The sequence below is a fragment of the Diplotaxodon limnothrissa genome, linkage group LG14 (assembly GCF_057381915.1).
Source record: "Diplotaxodon limnothrissa isolate DT_005_m linkage group LG14, D_limnothrissa_male_GT1.1, whole genome shotgun sequence".
Classification (NCBI taxonomy): Eukaryota; Metazoa; Chordata; class Actinopteri; order Cichliformes; family Cichlidae; genus Diplotaxodon; species Diplotaxodon limnothrissa.
Window position 1 is genome coordinate 12,293,973 of NC_140609.1, and position 17,656 is coordinate 12,311,628.

Sequence of the window (17,656 nt, forward strand, 5' to 3'; positions counted from 1 at the left end):
ACAAACACCTTTGAGAGATCGAGGTCAGTGACTCCAATTAGCTGAGATGAAGCCCAACAAGCTGCTGCCGGCTATAGCCGTCTGTGTCGCCATCAGCCTGTCAGTTAAAGTGGTCACCATTTATCATCCATTATTGAAGCCTTTTTACAATAAACATTTAGTGAGTGCATAAGTTATTGGACAAAGACACAAATTTTGCATCTGTACAACAACACTTTGCGGATTTTAACTCAAGCAATCGAGTTGAAGACTTTCAGCATTAATTCAAAGGGTTTTACAGAATTTTCTGTTAACTGTTTGGAAATTACAGCCATTTTTATACACGATCCCCATTTTTCGAGGCTTTTTTTTTTTCATTTTCTCTACAAAAACATATTTAGGCATATTGGTGCACTGGTGCAGGGGTTAGAACGGCTGCTCACAGCCAAAAGATACTTGGTCCAAAACTACTGATATGATTGTCTGGCTCTCTGTGCTAGCCATATGAGAGACTGTCAACCTGTCCAAGGTGTATCCCACCTTTTACCTTATGATAGCTATTATAACTGGGATAAACTCCACAATGTTCCTGAAGTGGCAAGGCAGAAGAAAAATAATGATTCTGTGCGTGTTTATTGCACTGATTCTAGCTTTTCCATCCTGAAAAGAACTGCTTTATACCTCACTATTAATAGCATTTGTCAATAGAGGCATAGTCTACTGACATTTTGCTGCAGCTACAACAGCTATAAGAATCTATTATTTCAAAAATAGGATTATTATTATTACCATGTGAGAATAGAAAACGGGATCGATATAGCACAGTAACAAAAGAGGGTAAGACTTGATAAACCGTTTTAATGGTTTCACCATCTGCTTGCTTTAAATGTTTTCTCCCAGTCATGTTGCACAAATAGCTGTCACTTGGTGCACGTGATGTGATTTTGTAGTGACCTGAGGTAAATTGCAAAGATCTATCAACACAAGCCATTACCTAACAATGTGTGGGCCGAACAAGCAAGGCTAAGCTGAGGGTATCAGCAGGTTGCTCATATGGAGATGAATTATTCCTTTGAAAGACAATTGCATTTGAGCTCGGCTCTGACAGGGTCGTGTTCCCTGCCTCTGATGTATGTACAAAATGGACACGGTTGGAGGGAAGTTGGGTGTGCTCGTTTTTTATGCGTCTGCATATAAAACGTAGAGCTGAATAAAAGCCAGTGGCTTGGTGAAGGGCATTTGAAAGGAGAACATAACCTCCCCTATTTGGTGCTAAAAACCTGAGCTCCCAGAGGAAACCCGCAGAAGGAAAGAGAGAATATGCAAACCTCACGCTGAGCCACCATGATGAGTCACTGATACTCATGGAAGATTAAGAGATGGTCTTACACTGAAAAATAAAAAGTTAACAGCGCTGAACCATCTGTCAAGAGCTTTCATATGGACGCTCGCGGATGACCTCACAGGGGCAGAGAGAAGCAACTGACACGTGCAGCTTCTCGCACACAGACTTTTACTAACAGAGGTCGAACTTTAGGAGACAGAGAGGGGAAAAAACTGGATCTTTCACAGCCCCACTGCTCCTTCATTTTTTCCTCTTTGTTATTTCTGCGCTTTCCTTTTTCACTGTTCACAGCTCATTGTTCCCGAGAGAGAAGCTATCTTGTTTTTCAGTCCCTCCATCCTTCAGTTCTTATTACTTTTCTCTTCAGTCTTTACTCGTTCAGATGTTAAGAGCATCTCCTCTATGCAGGGTGGACAGCTGTGCCAGAAATGAAGGAAGGAAGGAAGGAAGGAAGGAAGGAAGGAAGGTCGAACTTTCTCCTCTCTTTTCTATTTGTTCGGTCTCAGAAAGGATCTGTCTCCCCTGCTCTATTATTGTCTCCTTGCTCTCTTTATCGCCCTTGATCCATCTTTCACTCCTCCAGACAACCCAAAGTCCATCTCCATCCTTTCGCTTATTCCCTTTTTCATTTTCTACGCTTTCCACAGCATCACTCTGCTTGCTTTGAAAGACTGAGGAGATGGACTGTAATTTGCCAGTATGTAGGTCTTAAGTGTTTGTGTACAAAAATCGACAACAGACAAAATCCTAAAAAAGAAAAAAAATTATTCTGAGTTTGTTTCTAATGGCAACGGTGCCAGCCAATGACTCCTGGAGAAACAAGACAGAGCGAGAGAGTACATAACACATACCAACACCTATCACTTAAAAATGTGGACATATTCTTGTAAGTTTTTATTGGTTTCCTCAAAAATGTATGTTATTAACGACTATTCAAATTATTTGATTTACAGCAGGTCACTTTTTCCTAACATACTTAAAGTAGTACTTACAGTACTTACATGGAGTATATTGTATATTTAGCTTGCACTGGGTCTTGGTGAAGCCCCTTGCTGTATCTAACTTTCTCTGTTTAAGGCACATAGGTGTGCTGTGAGAAATGATCAGGTGTGCCGTGGAAGATTAGCTGGTTCCACCTGATTAGTACTCTGAGCGAGTAAGTGAGTAACGGGCAGAACAATTACCTTCTCTTCCACTAGAGGGGAGTAGAACTACCTGCTCTAATTAAATGGGTTGCCAACTGCCAGTAAAAGAGAAGATGAAGAATAAAATACACAATACTCATGCTCTGGGACGATGCAGTGCGTAACAGCAATAGATAGATATTTGAAAACAAAATGTAGTCAATCTGACCTGGGTCCTGGAGAAAATTCCGACCCAGATGAAGGCCCTAGCATGAGCAGTGGTCAGGAGAAAGGAAAAAGGGTATACTGGGGACAAACCGAGCCAATTCTGCTATAGCTGGTGTGCGGGGAAAAATTATCAATATGGTTTTTGTGACATTTTTGTTTGGTGGTGTGTCGTGTGATTGTTCTTATATGAATAATGTGCCGTGGTTCAAAAGGTTGGGAAACGCTGGTTTAAGGAAACCGCCTTTTAATCGACTTTCTTACGATGAGCAACACTTGGCAACAGTGGGAAAGAAGAACTCCCAACTAACAGGAAGAGATCTAAATAAGGGAGGGGTTGTCATTTGCAAAAAAGCAAATAACTACTATATTATAACAAAGAATAGGAAAAACTGTCTGAAACTGTTCGTTTAGAGCAGTCTGAGTTTTTTGGCTAGCAATTTTTGGTTGCGAAAAACTACCAAAGTCACATATGTGTTAGTTTTTCTCTAAACATTAATTCTTGTTGTGTAACAAATCTCTCAATATTGCTCAAAGATCTCATTTTACTCTGAATGAAGAAACATCTCTTAATGTCACTGCTAACAACATAACGCAAACTTGTTGGTAAAATCTTGTAAGATTAAGATACACAGGCCTAGAGACCGCTCTAAAGTCATCTGACAACCACTGGTTGTGAGGTAAAAATGAGGTATGAGCCTCACATTACATAATTAGTGATAATTTTAAGTCACTTTCATGTGATGAAAAAAACAAGCATGCACAAAGCTAGCAGCTGTGCATCTGTATCAGGACTGACTCAGATGTAACTGTAAGGTCAGTTTGGAAGTTTGCTGAATCAATCTCTGTTTATCCTCAAAGCAAGTCAGCGAGGCCAGTAGTTATGAAGACATTCTCAGAACAGGACCAGGTACATCCTTTGATGCTCTCACCTCCTACCTGTCTCACCTCCTACATCCCCAGTGGATGTGAATATTGAATGTGAATGTGCGTGGGCACATGTATGCAGAAGAAATGTGTGTGTGTGTGTGTGTGTGTCTGTGTGTGTGCTGTGTACCTGCCCGGGGAGCCCTTATGGCTCTAAATAGGTGAGGGTCTACTTTTATGAGCCCTTAACAGCCCGCACTCAGGCCAGATGGTGCGCTATCAGCTACTTTGTGTGTGTGTGTGTGTGTGTGTGTGTGTGTGTGTGTGTGTGTGTGTGTGTGTGTGTGTGTGTGCGCGCGCGCACGTGTACTATCAGGGAGAAGGCAAGAAGTAAATATTTGTCAAAAGCAAAGAGGCAGCTGGCTGTCTGGGGGACTTTAGAGTAACAAAACTGTCGCTTTAACAAGCAGCAGAGCACATGCGGTGACAAAACATTTAAGAGACAGCGAGAGAGGACAGAGGAAAACAAGCAGACAGCAATTTGTTTTTACTCCTTGCTTGTTAATAATCAAAAGAAAACCTGTGTCAGTAAAGCCTTCAGGCTAGAGTTTCATTTGCTGCCAGCCATTATAGAAAGTAAAACAAGAGCACACGAAGGACAAACAGAAAGAAGTTGGCTATGTTTTTTGTGTAGTTATGATTAGTGTATGTAAATATGCTATAACATGACCAGCTCATTGGGATTAAGAATAGCTCACATGGCTATATGTACTGTACATATCCCCACAATTTACAAATATTTCAGCTTTGGTTTCTTCATTTTTTGCTGATTTCTTAATAGTTCCCTCTCACTGTTCTTAGAATACTTAAAACCTGGCACTTAACAGCAGGAAGGAGAAAAAAACATCCAGCAATCAGCTGGTAAATATAGTGAAGGGTGATGTAACAGAGTCAGAGAGAGAGAGAGAGATTTCTGTTGCTGGTGACTTAATAAAGAACTTAAAGGGGACTAAGTGCTTGACTTAGATTGCCCCAGTAACCAGAAACGCAACATCTGATGAATGCCGCTCTGGTGATTTAATGATCGTCTCAGAGGTGCAGTCTAGTGTTGACCACTTTGAGAGTAACTCAGTACTACTACACAGGGGTGTGATTGTGTTTCAGGGAACCCACACTACTCCCCTCCCTGCTGCTGCTGTAGCTAAGAGCAGCTAACACGTCCTGTTTCCATATGTTCACTGTGTGTATCGTTTCTCACTGATACCGCCTTAAACCATGTGTAAGACAGCAGGCGAATGTGATGAAGCGCTTATTTTAGCAAATGCAGATTAAGTGTAAATATAAGGAAACTAGAGCTTGGGAAGAAAAAACTAAAATAGGACATTGGGTCAGTAAAACACAAGATGTTTCATATACCGATTACTTGTACTTTTTTACATCATTTAAAAATCAAAAAGTGTCTATTGTAACAAAAAAAACATATGTATTGAGGTGACTCGAATACAATATGCCATGGGACTGGAAATATACATAAACCTCCAGCATTTTATTAACTTTTAATAACAATAAGCAAATTCATGAATAAAACAAAACTTCGAGTGTAGGTGATCGCTCGTATTACAAGTCACGGCATCTTTCTGCAGGTTGTATTCTTATGTGTTGCCGATGAAGTCCGGTCGCAAGGTGAGACAACCCAGGCTCGTCACCATGGTAATGAGCCATGCTGGACCATCAGCTGATCATCAGTTCTTGCTGCCATGGCAACAGCCACGGCTCCCTATAGGCTGTTGAAGACAATATGGCTGTGGTTTTGTCTTGCAGTGGTACAGATATGAGCCTGCTGGACTTCATGTTTATATCAGGAGAAATTTAACTGATGAGACCATCATGCAGAATTGTGCCTTTTTAATGTTGATAATGTGTTACATAAATTTATACGTCTAAATATTTAAGCAGAAGCAAAATAAAAACACCAATTTGTTAAGTATGACTTTAGTGGGTTAGCTTGCATTGCCTTTATTGGTTTACCTACATAATTTATTCTTATATCATTTCGAGTAGTACTTTCAACAGGTACACGTTAACAGGTGGGACGGCCATCGGCACTGATCTAATAGAGAAACTGTTCCACCCAGTGGATCTTTTACTTCACTTCAGCTGCTTTCATTGCAGTGCACAGATTTTTGCTCACTGCTGTAGGAGTCAGTTTGTGACAAACACATGGACTCGGCTCCCTCTTGTGGCCACAGGAGAGAATGAATCTTGGTCCACATTTCTGCACAAAGATATCAAGATCTCTAAATAGGTGGGTAAGTATATAAAAGAGTAGGACGCCAAGCAAAACTTTTAACAATCAAATCTAAATGATTTTTAATAGAAGTGGATGCTGTCAGTTATTTTCATTAGAAAAATTAGATGGCACACATAAAAAGCGTGTAAATGGTTTCGTATGGCGTAGCTTCACTGAAACCGGAGGTGTGATATGAGAGGAAGTGCGACATCCTTTGTTGAGTGCACGAGAACGGGTGGAGTCCGACCACTTCCCACATCATACTGCTGCTAATGCATCCGCAACTGTGTGGTTGCTTTCTCTAACCTTTTTTCACACGGTCTGAGGCAGAGGGAAACAAAACACACAGGCAAGGCCCGAAGCTGCGCTGCCAAAAGAAGCGAACTGAAACTGAACCACCTGACCTCAGTCAGCTTGCGTATATTGAACTCTGGTTCCCAGATTAACCCCAGCTGAAGGTCACAGTCACTGTGGGCAGCTGTGCATTAGATATTAACTGAGTGAACTTCTGTCCTTCATTCGTGCTCTTTGCTTTTTCCCCCCCTGCCAGTGATTGCAGGCTTATATTAAATTATGTAGCAGACTGTATCTGTGTACACTGCATCAACAAGGACTTCCAATAAGGAAAAACACAATAAAGTTGACAGCTCATTAAGGCTGTATACAGCCTCCCTGTGACTAATCACTGCTTCTTCTCTTCGTGCTGCCGAGCAAAGCCTCGAGCTTTAATAAGCCGTCACCTAAAGTAAATATAATACCAGCGGACATTCAGTCTCCTGTTTGTTCGGTAGCCACAACTCACCGTCGTTCCCCGCAATATAGAAGGTACACCGAGAGATAGATTAAATGCCAGGCTCCAGAAATAGCAGCAGCGGCAGCAGCAGCCCACTTGCTCTTTTCCATGATGCTGGCCACCAGATAACATTTACACCTGGCCCCAAAAAACTAGGTTAGACAACGACAAGGGAAGGGGCTTTTTTCATTTTATCGTGTCCCCTCTTTTGAAAAGACCTCTTTCATATTTCCTCTTCTCTCTTGAGCCCGTCGGCCTTCATTGTGCCACTAAAACTGCCTCTCAGTCTGGACAATAATCCGGGTGGACAATAAAGTAAACTTTTTTCATATTTGCAAAATAACTACATTATATTAAAAAATGTACAAGTGCAGTTTAGTTACAGTCTTGGAGAACATCACAGCTTTATCCATATCCCATCCACTATAAGCCATCCATCTGAGCTGGGAGGCGCTTTCGGATTCAAGCAGCTGCTCCACTTAGACGGAGCAGAGAATGAATGGAAATAACATATAACAATGTATAATTAGCAGCAAGTGGCTGTGACCTCTGCGCAAACACACGCATGCATGCTAACAACAGTAGAAGCCGAGCAGACAGCCGGCTGTTAAGGAAAAAAACAAAACAAGCCAATAAAACAATCTGTGGTTAACCACGTTAAACAAGATATCCAAGTCATTTGTTTTGGTTTACTGCACTGTGGAAGCGTCTGTTGCTGAAGCGTCTTACAAGAGAAAGCCGGGAGCCATGACTGTGACACAGAGCTTCACTAATAGACACAGAAAGATCAATCCTTTAGACTGATTTCACATCCTGGGTATCCACCTCATGCAGACCAAAGCAATCATCTGATCCGTATCATGCGATGAACAGCTCTATGACTGCTGCGTCAAATATCCTGAAGTGACACTGTTTTATTACAGTCTGCTCCAATACACTCTGATCTGTGCTGCTTTTATCAACTTCCCCTTTAAACTAGATTCAGTGCAGTCCACGCTACTTTACTTCAACCCATGTGAAGTTGAGTAGACTCGCAGACACGGCAAGAGCTGCTTGTTTTCACCGTGTGTGCACTATTTCCTGTTTAGATCCCCATTAGATACTCTGACAACACAAGAGAGATGCTCTCACTAGGCCAACAGATACCTCAGAGCACCTTAAGCGGACAAAAAAAGCAATATGAACTTATTCATAGCAATCGAATCAGAAATCTGCTTTTCAGACTTTAATAACTTCTCGGAAGGAGGAGAAACTACTCCACTGGTTTCATAAGATCTCAGGTGTTACGCAACAAAGTGCGAGCTAATATAAGAAAAAAAATCTGATTTAAGAATGTAATAAGGAAAAATAGACCCACGAGAGAAAAAGACTGCTTACTCACCACAGCTTGCGCGGCATCGTCACACAGTATTAAGAAGCCGATCAGGTGCAACCTTGCCCCCTTTTCGTCCTCTCTCTCCTCTATTATCCCTGTTTGTCCACTTGTGATATTCACTCACCCTCAGCACCACTTGAAGACAAAACAGATGCATGTGTTTGCTCTCCCTCACACACACACACACACACACACACGCACATGCGTGCACACACACGCACACACAAACACTGGCTTGATTATACAGGTATTAATGAGGTGACGGCTGTACGGTGAAGGAGGAGAGATCCTTTGTAGCATCCGTGAGCAAAGAAGAGGCAGAGGGAGACCGGGATTAATGACAGAGGAGAGATGAGACATGGGGAGAAAGAGCTTGAGCAACAGAGGAATAAATAGCACACTCTGAACCAAGGGCAGACGGGACGGAAAGGGGAGAGGAGAACAAAATAAAGCCCTCACACCTGCTGCAAACTTTGAAGTGTGCAATCCAACTGATGTTTTTGCTCCTTTGGCCTCCATTCTCTTGTTTTCTCTCCTCCCCCCTTGTGGCTTTACTCTCCTGTACTGTATATCGCTGCATGTGGTTTGGTTTTTCATTTTCATTTTTTTAATTACAGAAGTTTTGCAAACCAACTTTCAGGAATATCCTGAAAGTCATGAATTAGGAATTCAATGTATGAATAATGTCCACGTCCTCAAAGTATAAATTAAAGGGGAATTTCAGGAAGATGCTGTTTGCATTAAAACAGCAACAGTGGATCAGACCTGGTGACCTGTCGAGGCAGCACCCCATCGTTTGCCCTATGACAGCTGGGATAATGTCCAGCCCTGCCCGGCAACCTGCATTGAATAAGTGGAAGATAATAGGTAGATGGATGCTAGTAACTCTCACATTTCTTGTGACCTGTAATGATATGATTCACCAGGATCACATGAGTAATGAACTCACTTGCATCAATTCATCTACACCTCCGTCCCCATCAACAAATCATCGAGATACTGCATAATGTCTTTTGTACAGACTGTCTTCTCCTTTATTTCCAGTCCTACAGTTCCTGCTTCTGCACTGTTTTCTTACATCTAACGCCTGGATCAAACGCACACGCACACAGGTTGGTTTTATTCAGACCAGGAGCTCCAGCAGAAGTCACGACTCACTCATTGATATTCAGACCCACTACAGAGTAGATGATCTAATGACACCTGGCCATGCAGGAGACACTGAAAGTGTGCACAGCTGTTTGTATGTGAGAGAACAGATAAAAGAGGAGCCCTACTTTACATGTTACGCGCTAACCTGCTTTCACTTTCCTGTTTAGAACAACAAAATGATTAAGGTTTTACCATAGCAGCATCTGGAGCCCTATTCCACCATTTCAAGTACTGTTCATGCAAACCTTTTACATTCTTATAATGCATCCTAATAATAATTTTTTTCACATAAGTTCATATAAACCCAGAACTCGGGTTTGTAAAACAGAGAAAAACATGAATAGAAAAAATATCTATGTGCCACTGCTATCAGGCTACTTGTTTCCAGTTCAAATCAGCGTGTTGCAGATATTTTGTTAAATCCAAACTTCTAATCCTCGATTCTGCGATTCCAACATGCTTTGTTCGTTTTTCTTTGAAGATGCAGAATCATTAGCATGACATGGAGGGGTTTTATTTTGTCATGTCTGACTATGCAGACAAGGTCTGGCCACCACCAAGAATAACAAAAGTCATGCTTAGATATCTAAAATATGCTCAGTTCTCTAAGGCTATCCATCTGGCATGATTAAACAGATGGTGCCATCACGGCACCTATGGAGAAAAGAGAGAGACGTTGGTAAGAAAAGTAGAGTGTGTGGTTCCTTTGGTAAAGAGAAATGGTGTATGTGCTTAAATATGATGGCTTTGGGGTATAGATAAAGATAGAGTTGACACACACAAAAACCCATCATCTGTCCTCACTAAGGCAACTTCCTGTAGCAAGGCTTGCCGGTGGTTTGTTTCAACACAGAGAAGCTTCACATACCCTCAAAGATTGCCACATGAATAAAGTACACAACTGTGCAAATGGCATTCACATCATCACATTCTCTGCCCATGCCCCGAATGAAAAAAGGTAAAAGCAGAAGCAGTAATTCTACACCTCAAAAGTTCACAGCACTGTGTAATTTTCACAACATTGTTCCTCTAAATTTGCAAAGTCACTGCCCACATTTAAATCCACAGGAGACAGCTTCTGTCTTCTCCTTGCAGAGGTGTGAAACATGAACCGGAATTAATAACTGTTTGTTGAATGCTGTCAGTTCTTATTAATAAAATTAAGACATCCAATCTAAGAGTTAACAACACCATCTTAGCTCAACTCAGCCACACAAAAACAAAGCAAATGGTCAGAGAGCTGCATGATAGGTCCTTGTTAGAGAAAAATAAAGGTCTGTTACAGTACATGCAAAGAAATTTCATGCACCTGGTGAGATTTAGACCACACTTAAATGCTACAACCCACATTCAGCAATCCAAATCCACACAGAGAACATCTCAGTCCCTCAGTAGATGGACGATGGTGGCAGCCAATTAATTACCATGCCTCTTAAAGGCAGTGGTTCTTCCTAGTATCATCCTTCACCAGTGTGCTTGAAGAATCTCAAAAAACCTTAATACATCTTAAATTTATCTTAAAGGCTTTAATAAAGGTTAATATAATGCCTTTAATAATTCTAGCATGTGTCTCAAATGTCTGTATTCGTTGTGCAATGAGCTATAAGCTGGATTTAATTACTTATTTTTAGATCGTACAGCCCAAACAAACCCTTATGGAAAAACCCAGAGAACGCTGCTTATGCCAGTACATAGTATTCAAAAACTGCAGTCACACCTGGGAGCCACAGTGCAACCACAGAATTTACCTAGAACTCACTCGAGTACTTGGCAGTACAGGTATCTGCATGAGAAACTTCCTCCTTGTACGGGTATGACCTGCCAACATGTGCAAGCTGGCAGTGAAGAGAAAGTAAATGAGAGTGAATGACAGGAATCAATTTAGAAAATCTGTCACTCGGACCGGGAGTTGGAGATTTGTGTAAAGAGGTGTATACTGAATTTTTATGTGTCTAAAAAAAAGATTCATAGCTCTGCTGAGACTTTAAAGTCCATCAGTGTGATGGACAATATGTTTATCCAATGTTTTAAAGGTCTTCAGCTCAGTCTCAGCGTGTTTGCAGAAAACATGGCTTTGTGCTTGACGGACACATTTCTGAATATTATCTGGAAGTTGTGGTGATTGGGCGATTGGGTTCAGAAGAGAGAATAAGATTTCCAAAATGACCCAGAGTGCTCATGTAGGCTGTCAAAGGAATAGACCACACCAGGGCGGCCCAGGCCCTTTGCTTTATGTCATCCTCCCTCTAAAACCTCTAAAAATAACAAGAACAACAACAAAAAAACACTTACCGTGCTTTCAGTGCAGACAGAGTGGACTTGTCAATCCTGGAAAAGAAGCAAGAGAAGGCAGACACACACATAAAGAGGAAATTATTATTGATCATGTCTCTGATACAAATTGCTCAAAGCAGCAATTCAATTCTTTAGTCTAATTGCTCCTAATTTACTAAGGACATAAGCAAAGGAAGGCAGGCAGATAAAGACGGTTAGGAGTGAGATTTATGTCTCCACGGGGCCCCTGTGCTTCTGTGGCTTTAAAAAAAGAAAGGGTCATTAAAATTGTGGTTGCTTCTATTTGCCTTAATAGCTGCGGCAGTGTGAGTGTAAGCAACTGGCATAGACCAGAGCCTATGACAGACAGCCTCGTTTAACGAAGTTACCTCTCTGCAAACTGATCGACGTCTCAGTGCTTCACTGCACACTGGCCACACTACAAACAATTCACAACATTTCATTTTTGGTGCTGCTGTTCTCGTGCGAGTCATTTGAGGCTTTTCCATAAAGGAAACTATAAATATGTCAAGAGTCTTAACTTAAGGTTTATTTTGTGTGTTCTTATCAGCAAATGCATGCCTTACCGCAATCTACGCAGTGCCTAGCAGAGACATTTTAAATATCATTTGAATGTTTTACCACTTATTTGATATCAATAACAGTGCAGCATTACAGCAGCATCAGATCAGAGATAAATACTGTAAGCTCTTGTGATGTTTCACCGTCATGCAACAAAAAAGCTGATATTCAAATGTCAGAACAGAAAGCTTCTTATTTAGCTGCAGTTAGTTCATCATGTTCCTAAAACAACTATTGGACTTTATGACTGTGCTGTGACAGATGAATTACCCTCAGTCATACTGTAACAGAGCAGCAGCTGAAAATACACACCATCTATATTATGGCTCAATAATCCACCAAATCATACAATTTATTACAGGTAAGGGGAAATGATAATATATGTTTGTTAAAACATATTATGAGAGCAAAATCTCATCACCAGACCACTATATATGCTCACCAGCCACTTTATTAGGTGTAGCTTGCTAGCGTTGGGTTTAGACCTCCTCTGGCCTCCAGAATTTCTTTTTGTGGTACATATTTAACAAGGTGCTTGAAACACCCGTCACAATTTTTGGTCCATACAGACATGACATCATCACACAGTTGCTGCAGATTTGCTAGCTACACATCCATGATGTGAATCTCTTGTTGCACCACATTCCAAAAATGCTCCATTGAGCTCGGATTGAGATCTGGTGACTGTGGAGGTCATTTGAGTACAGTGAGTATTCTCATGTTCAAGAAACCGGTTTGATACAGTTTGAGTTTTGTGACATAGTGTGTTATTCTGCTGGAAATAGCCAACAGAAGATACAGTGGGTACACTGTGGTCATAAAGGTCAGCAGGTAGGCTGCTCAGGCTACTCAGGTAGGCTGTTGCATGCACAGATGGTACTAAGAGGATCAAAGTGTGGCAAGAATATATCCCCCACACTGTTACAGCGCCACTACCAGGCTTATATGCTGATACAAGGGAGGAGTGATCCATGCTTTCATGTTGTTTAGGAAAAATTCAGACCCTGCATCCACAAAAAATAATCATTAGATCGATTGTTTTTTTTTTCAATCTTACATCATCCCGTTTTAGTGAGCCTGAGCGAAGTATGCTCTTCTGCATACTATGTTTGTTAATAGTAGTTATTTGAGTGATTGTTGCATTCCTATTAGCTTAAAGCAATTTGACCAATCTCCTGTGAACTTTACATTAGCAAGGCCCATAGAACTGACTTAAATCACCTCACCTTCCTCATTCTGATGCTCAATCATCATGTCCACGTATACATGTCTAAACGCACTTAGTTACTGCCATGGGATTGGCTGCTTAGCTATTTATGCTAACAAGCAGTTGAATATGTGTACCTAACAAAGTGGCCAGTGAGTACATTTTTCTTATCCAAAGAAAGTCACAGATGGTCACCATTGTTTGGTAACAGTAAGCTCAGCGTCCTCCTCACCTCTACATTTGATTTTACATTTACTAATGTGCCGATTAGCAGATGTTCAAACAGCTTCCATTTATCTATATCTGCGTCTGTGATGAACCAAAAAATGTTCAAATTTGTGACTAGATGAACTGATAATTAAATACTACAGATAGAAGGTAAACCTAATGTGACTAAGATTTTGAAACTGCTCAAAAACAAAACACTGTAAACAGCATTTTAAGGAACTTTACAGTAGTATGTTGTCAGTTTGCATCTGGATGCGGTTACATTTAAGCTCACACCCAAAATGAAGAGGGTTCAACTTCTCGGAAGAATCAATTTGTACAATATCTAAATACTTATATGCTGATGTTCTTTGTTTACAGCTGACAATGTACAAGAATTTCACCGGATGCTGCAAGTTCATTATCATCAGACCTGTGAGGAGTGTATTTTCCCGTCACACCTGCCTAATCTTAGCAGCATACAAAACACAATCTTGTACATTTCTAACAGCAATCCAAAAGAAAAGAAAAATAATCCCCCTTAACATATCCCTTCATCTCACACTGAGCATTCAAAAGAAGAAAATTAGAGACATTATTCCATGAGCTTTAACACGTGGAATTATTGTTTGGTTTAAGAATTTAAGAAAATGCTGATACAACTTTTCTTTTAGGGAAATATTTTTTTTCCCAAGGATTAAAAAGACTGGATCTCTAACAGAGAAGTATCACAGAGAGACATTAGAGGATATTTTAACTAGCAGAGGAATTATCATAGTGTACATGAGACTGCACTGTACTTGAATTGCACTTGGACCCGTAACCCATTATCAGTCAAAACTAAAGCAGTTGTGGTTTATCTAAACCTTCTGACCACTTAATTCTATTTTCTCGCAATCACCATTGACTTGTGACATTCTTTTTAAAAATTAGTGTACCTGAAATCTTTTTTTTTTTTTGTCCAGCTTTTTTTTTCTGCAAAACACAACATATTGCACGCAAAGCTGCTGCTGCTGCTGCTGCTCCTCAGCTCTGTCTGTTCGAGGTTATCGCAGCCTGTCTGGCCTATGCTGCATCAGCCCAGCTGGGAAGGTTAAGTGCTCTGAAGATGTGCTTCAGTGTCAGAATGACTAGCAGCAAGGGAGCCAAACGCACAAAAACACTCCATCCGAGTGTGTCACAGCATTCAGTGCTAAATGGGCTTGCTGGCAGCTTCTTTAACGCTGCATCATGGGAACTTCCCTCTGCCAATACAGTAGGAGAGCATTACCAGAACAAGCTGCGTCCCTTTACCAGCACAGCAGCAACAACAACCACAACTGCCAGCAAGCAGAAACAAAGTCGGCTGTTGAATATAATCCCTCCCTCAACAGAGACAACACAGAGTGAAACTGTAAATGATCATACACACACACACACACACACACACACACACACACACACACACACACGCACAAACACAGACAAACAGAGGACAAAGTGTTAGAGGTGTGACACAGAGGAGCAGGCTAAGCCCTCCACCCATCCTTCCTTTTCATAAAAAAAGTTTACATTTCTACTCCACCCATTCGCACACTGTACAGTAACAACAACTGGCACACTCTACAGCTGATTATAAAGCACAATGGGAATGATTCAAACACAGTGTAGAACTGCATGTAAATGGGCACAAATATGAGCATGGACATGCACAATGCAAACTTTCCTAAACACACGTGAGCATTGAATGAAAACGCATACATACCATCCAAATCCACCAAATGACACACTTCTCCTCCTCAGCATTTTGTCAGTCTGACCTTCTCAGCAGTCTCTTTTGCCTCTCTCCTCTGGGAACTGTGTGCTCTGCTGACAGTCTTCCTCTATGGGAGTGTGTATATATATATACACACACACTCTCTGTATACTTGCACTTTGTCTGTCTCTGTCTGACCCAGGCTCTCTGTCTCACTCCCTCTCTCACCCTCTCCCCCTCTGTTTGCCTTCCCTTCTCTCTCCCTGCTCTTTTTCACCTGCCTCTCCACAGCTGCTGTTGTCCAATTTGCCACTTGACCCGTCAACAACTTTCCTGAAACATCGGTTCACAGTCTGTCAAACCCGCGCTCAAATCTGACACACTGAGAGATACAGGTACACATATTTCAGCAGGGTAGGGGAGGAGCCAAATGAGGAGGGGCCACAACCACTGGTTTGTTTCCCACACAAACACACGTGTAAAGGGCTACACATGCATCGAGCTCTATCTCAGTAACCACAACCAAAACACATGTACGTTGTATTCTTGCTTACATGCTGTCCAACAGGAAATGCAATAACTGCCTGCACTGCCCCCTTTTTTTGTTTACCCTCACACATGCAAAAATGTCCCTGAATAAGCAAAGTTGATAAGTTGATCGAGCATTTTGATGTGGATTGTGGAAACTTCAGGTTAACGCTGCAAAAAGCTATATTTCTATTGCGTCATTCCTATTTCTAATCTATTAGAAGTGTATCAGAGGAATCTGTGTTGAATGGAAAATATGCCAGTTGCTCAACAGAGGAGTCAAACTGGATTATTTTTGTTGCACTACATAGCATTGACACTTCTCTGAAGGAAAGAAAAAAAGAGCCCAACAGTTGTGCAGAAAGACTGCAGCGAAACCTCTCATGTTGTGGCCAAAGGGAGTGTCCTTCCTGACGCCCTTTCTTCTCACTCCAGAGTTGACACTCTCAGAATTTACAAGCCCTCAGTTTTTCAACAGTTCAATTTCAATGTGCAGTGTGTTTGTGATCTGCAGAGGTCCAGGCTGTTAAATATACTAGCAGTGTAAAATCAAAAGCAGCTACTTAAACAACATTTTTACCAGCTATTTTTAAGGAAAGTTAACCTTGGGCCATTTTAATATTATAATATAATAGTAGTAATAGACTAGAATATGGCCATTCTAATTCTGATGAGTGAACTCTGTTATGCAGACCACGATCAGAGAAAAACACTTAAAAGAATCTAGGTCTATTTGCCTACATTGTAGGTGTGGAGACAGAGTCTCACAGCAAAATTAATATAGTCAGGGGTTAAAGTGGGATTTTAAAGGTGGGGGAACCCAAGAGTGATCTTTGTGTGTAGGCAGCTGCTCTGAGGTTTACTGCCCCTTATGGAGTAAATTTCACCACAGTACTGCAAACGCCAACCCTTTTCGCCTGCATTAAACTGCCCACTATTTTCATGCGACAGGTGACTAAAGCAAAGTTAACATACTTCAATTTGTTTTGCAGGACGTCTCAAAGTTGAAAAAACAAACTTACCACAACTTAACATTATAGCACAATATCTCATGTAAGCTTTAAATGACCAGTCTATTAAATGCCACTCCTTACCTATAAAATTAGTCTTCTATTCTGTCTTTCTTACATCTTTTTCCATCTCTGAGTGCAGTTATCGCACACTTTTCTCTCTCCTTGGAAAATAGAGTAGCTGTACCTTTAGCTAGCTAGCTGACGCACTGTGTGGGTGCTAGCTAGATGCTAAAGTACCACACCTTACTAACATCGGTCCGCTGTAACACCTGAGTATAGCGCTATAAATGATGCGTAAACCCATCATCATTATTATTATTAGATTTTTATTCTTTGTGTCTTTCCTCTTCATGTAAAATAAGCAGTAGCGACGGTCACGTTATGTAGGTTTAAAATTTAAAGTTTAAATATGGTTTAGTGTTGATGTCAAATAATAACTCTCTAAAGTAAGGAGCCTGTTTTGCAAATAAAAGAAAAGGCTGAAATAACGAGTTGTAAAAAATATATAAATAAATAAATGTAAATCCCAAATGGGGCTAAGTAATAGTTAGTAAAGACAACCCCCATACCTTTGTCAACTGAAGTTACACTATGGACATTTTTTGCAGCAACAGGAACATTAATGAAAGTTCACGTATAGATAATGATATGGTGATAAGGAGCTGGGGAATAATTACCATTTGGAACAAGTAAAATAATAAAGAGGTTATTTCAGTTCCAGCTTAACAATAAACTGAATAGCAGCTTTCTAATTTCACAGGCCGTGGTTTGGCAAGATGCTGTCTTCAACAGTAGCTAATCCAGCCACTCTGTGGCTGCCATACTAGTGAAGCTGTCACAAAGCATGCCATAAATACAAGTAATGACATAAAACCCATTCAAACAGACATAGTATCATTTCAAATGCAATTTTCCCCCCAAGGCTTTTCTGTTGAATTGAAAAGAATGGTTTCAGTTATT

At 40.9% G+C, this 17,656-nt stretch overlaps 1 protein-coding gene across 3 annotated transcripts in view; it reads right to left on the reverse strand.

Moving 5' to 3' along the window:
• rap1gap2a (RAP1 GTPase activating protein 2a) overlaps positions 1–17,656 on the reverse strand; it is a 99,660-nt gene that overhangs the window by 64,029 nt on the left and 17,975 nt on the right. For 2 of the 3 annotated variants that reach the window (XM_085371242.1, XM_085371244.1), the window contains exon 2: positions 11,443–11,478. In XM_085371242.1, the coding sequence (XP_085227368.1) occupies positions 11,443–11,478 (36 nt within the window). Of the gene's footprint in view, positions 1–11,442; positions 11,479–15,164; positions 17,181–17,656 lie in introns of those variants that run through there. The other variant, XM_085371243.1, reaches the window with a different exon arrangement.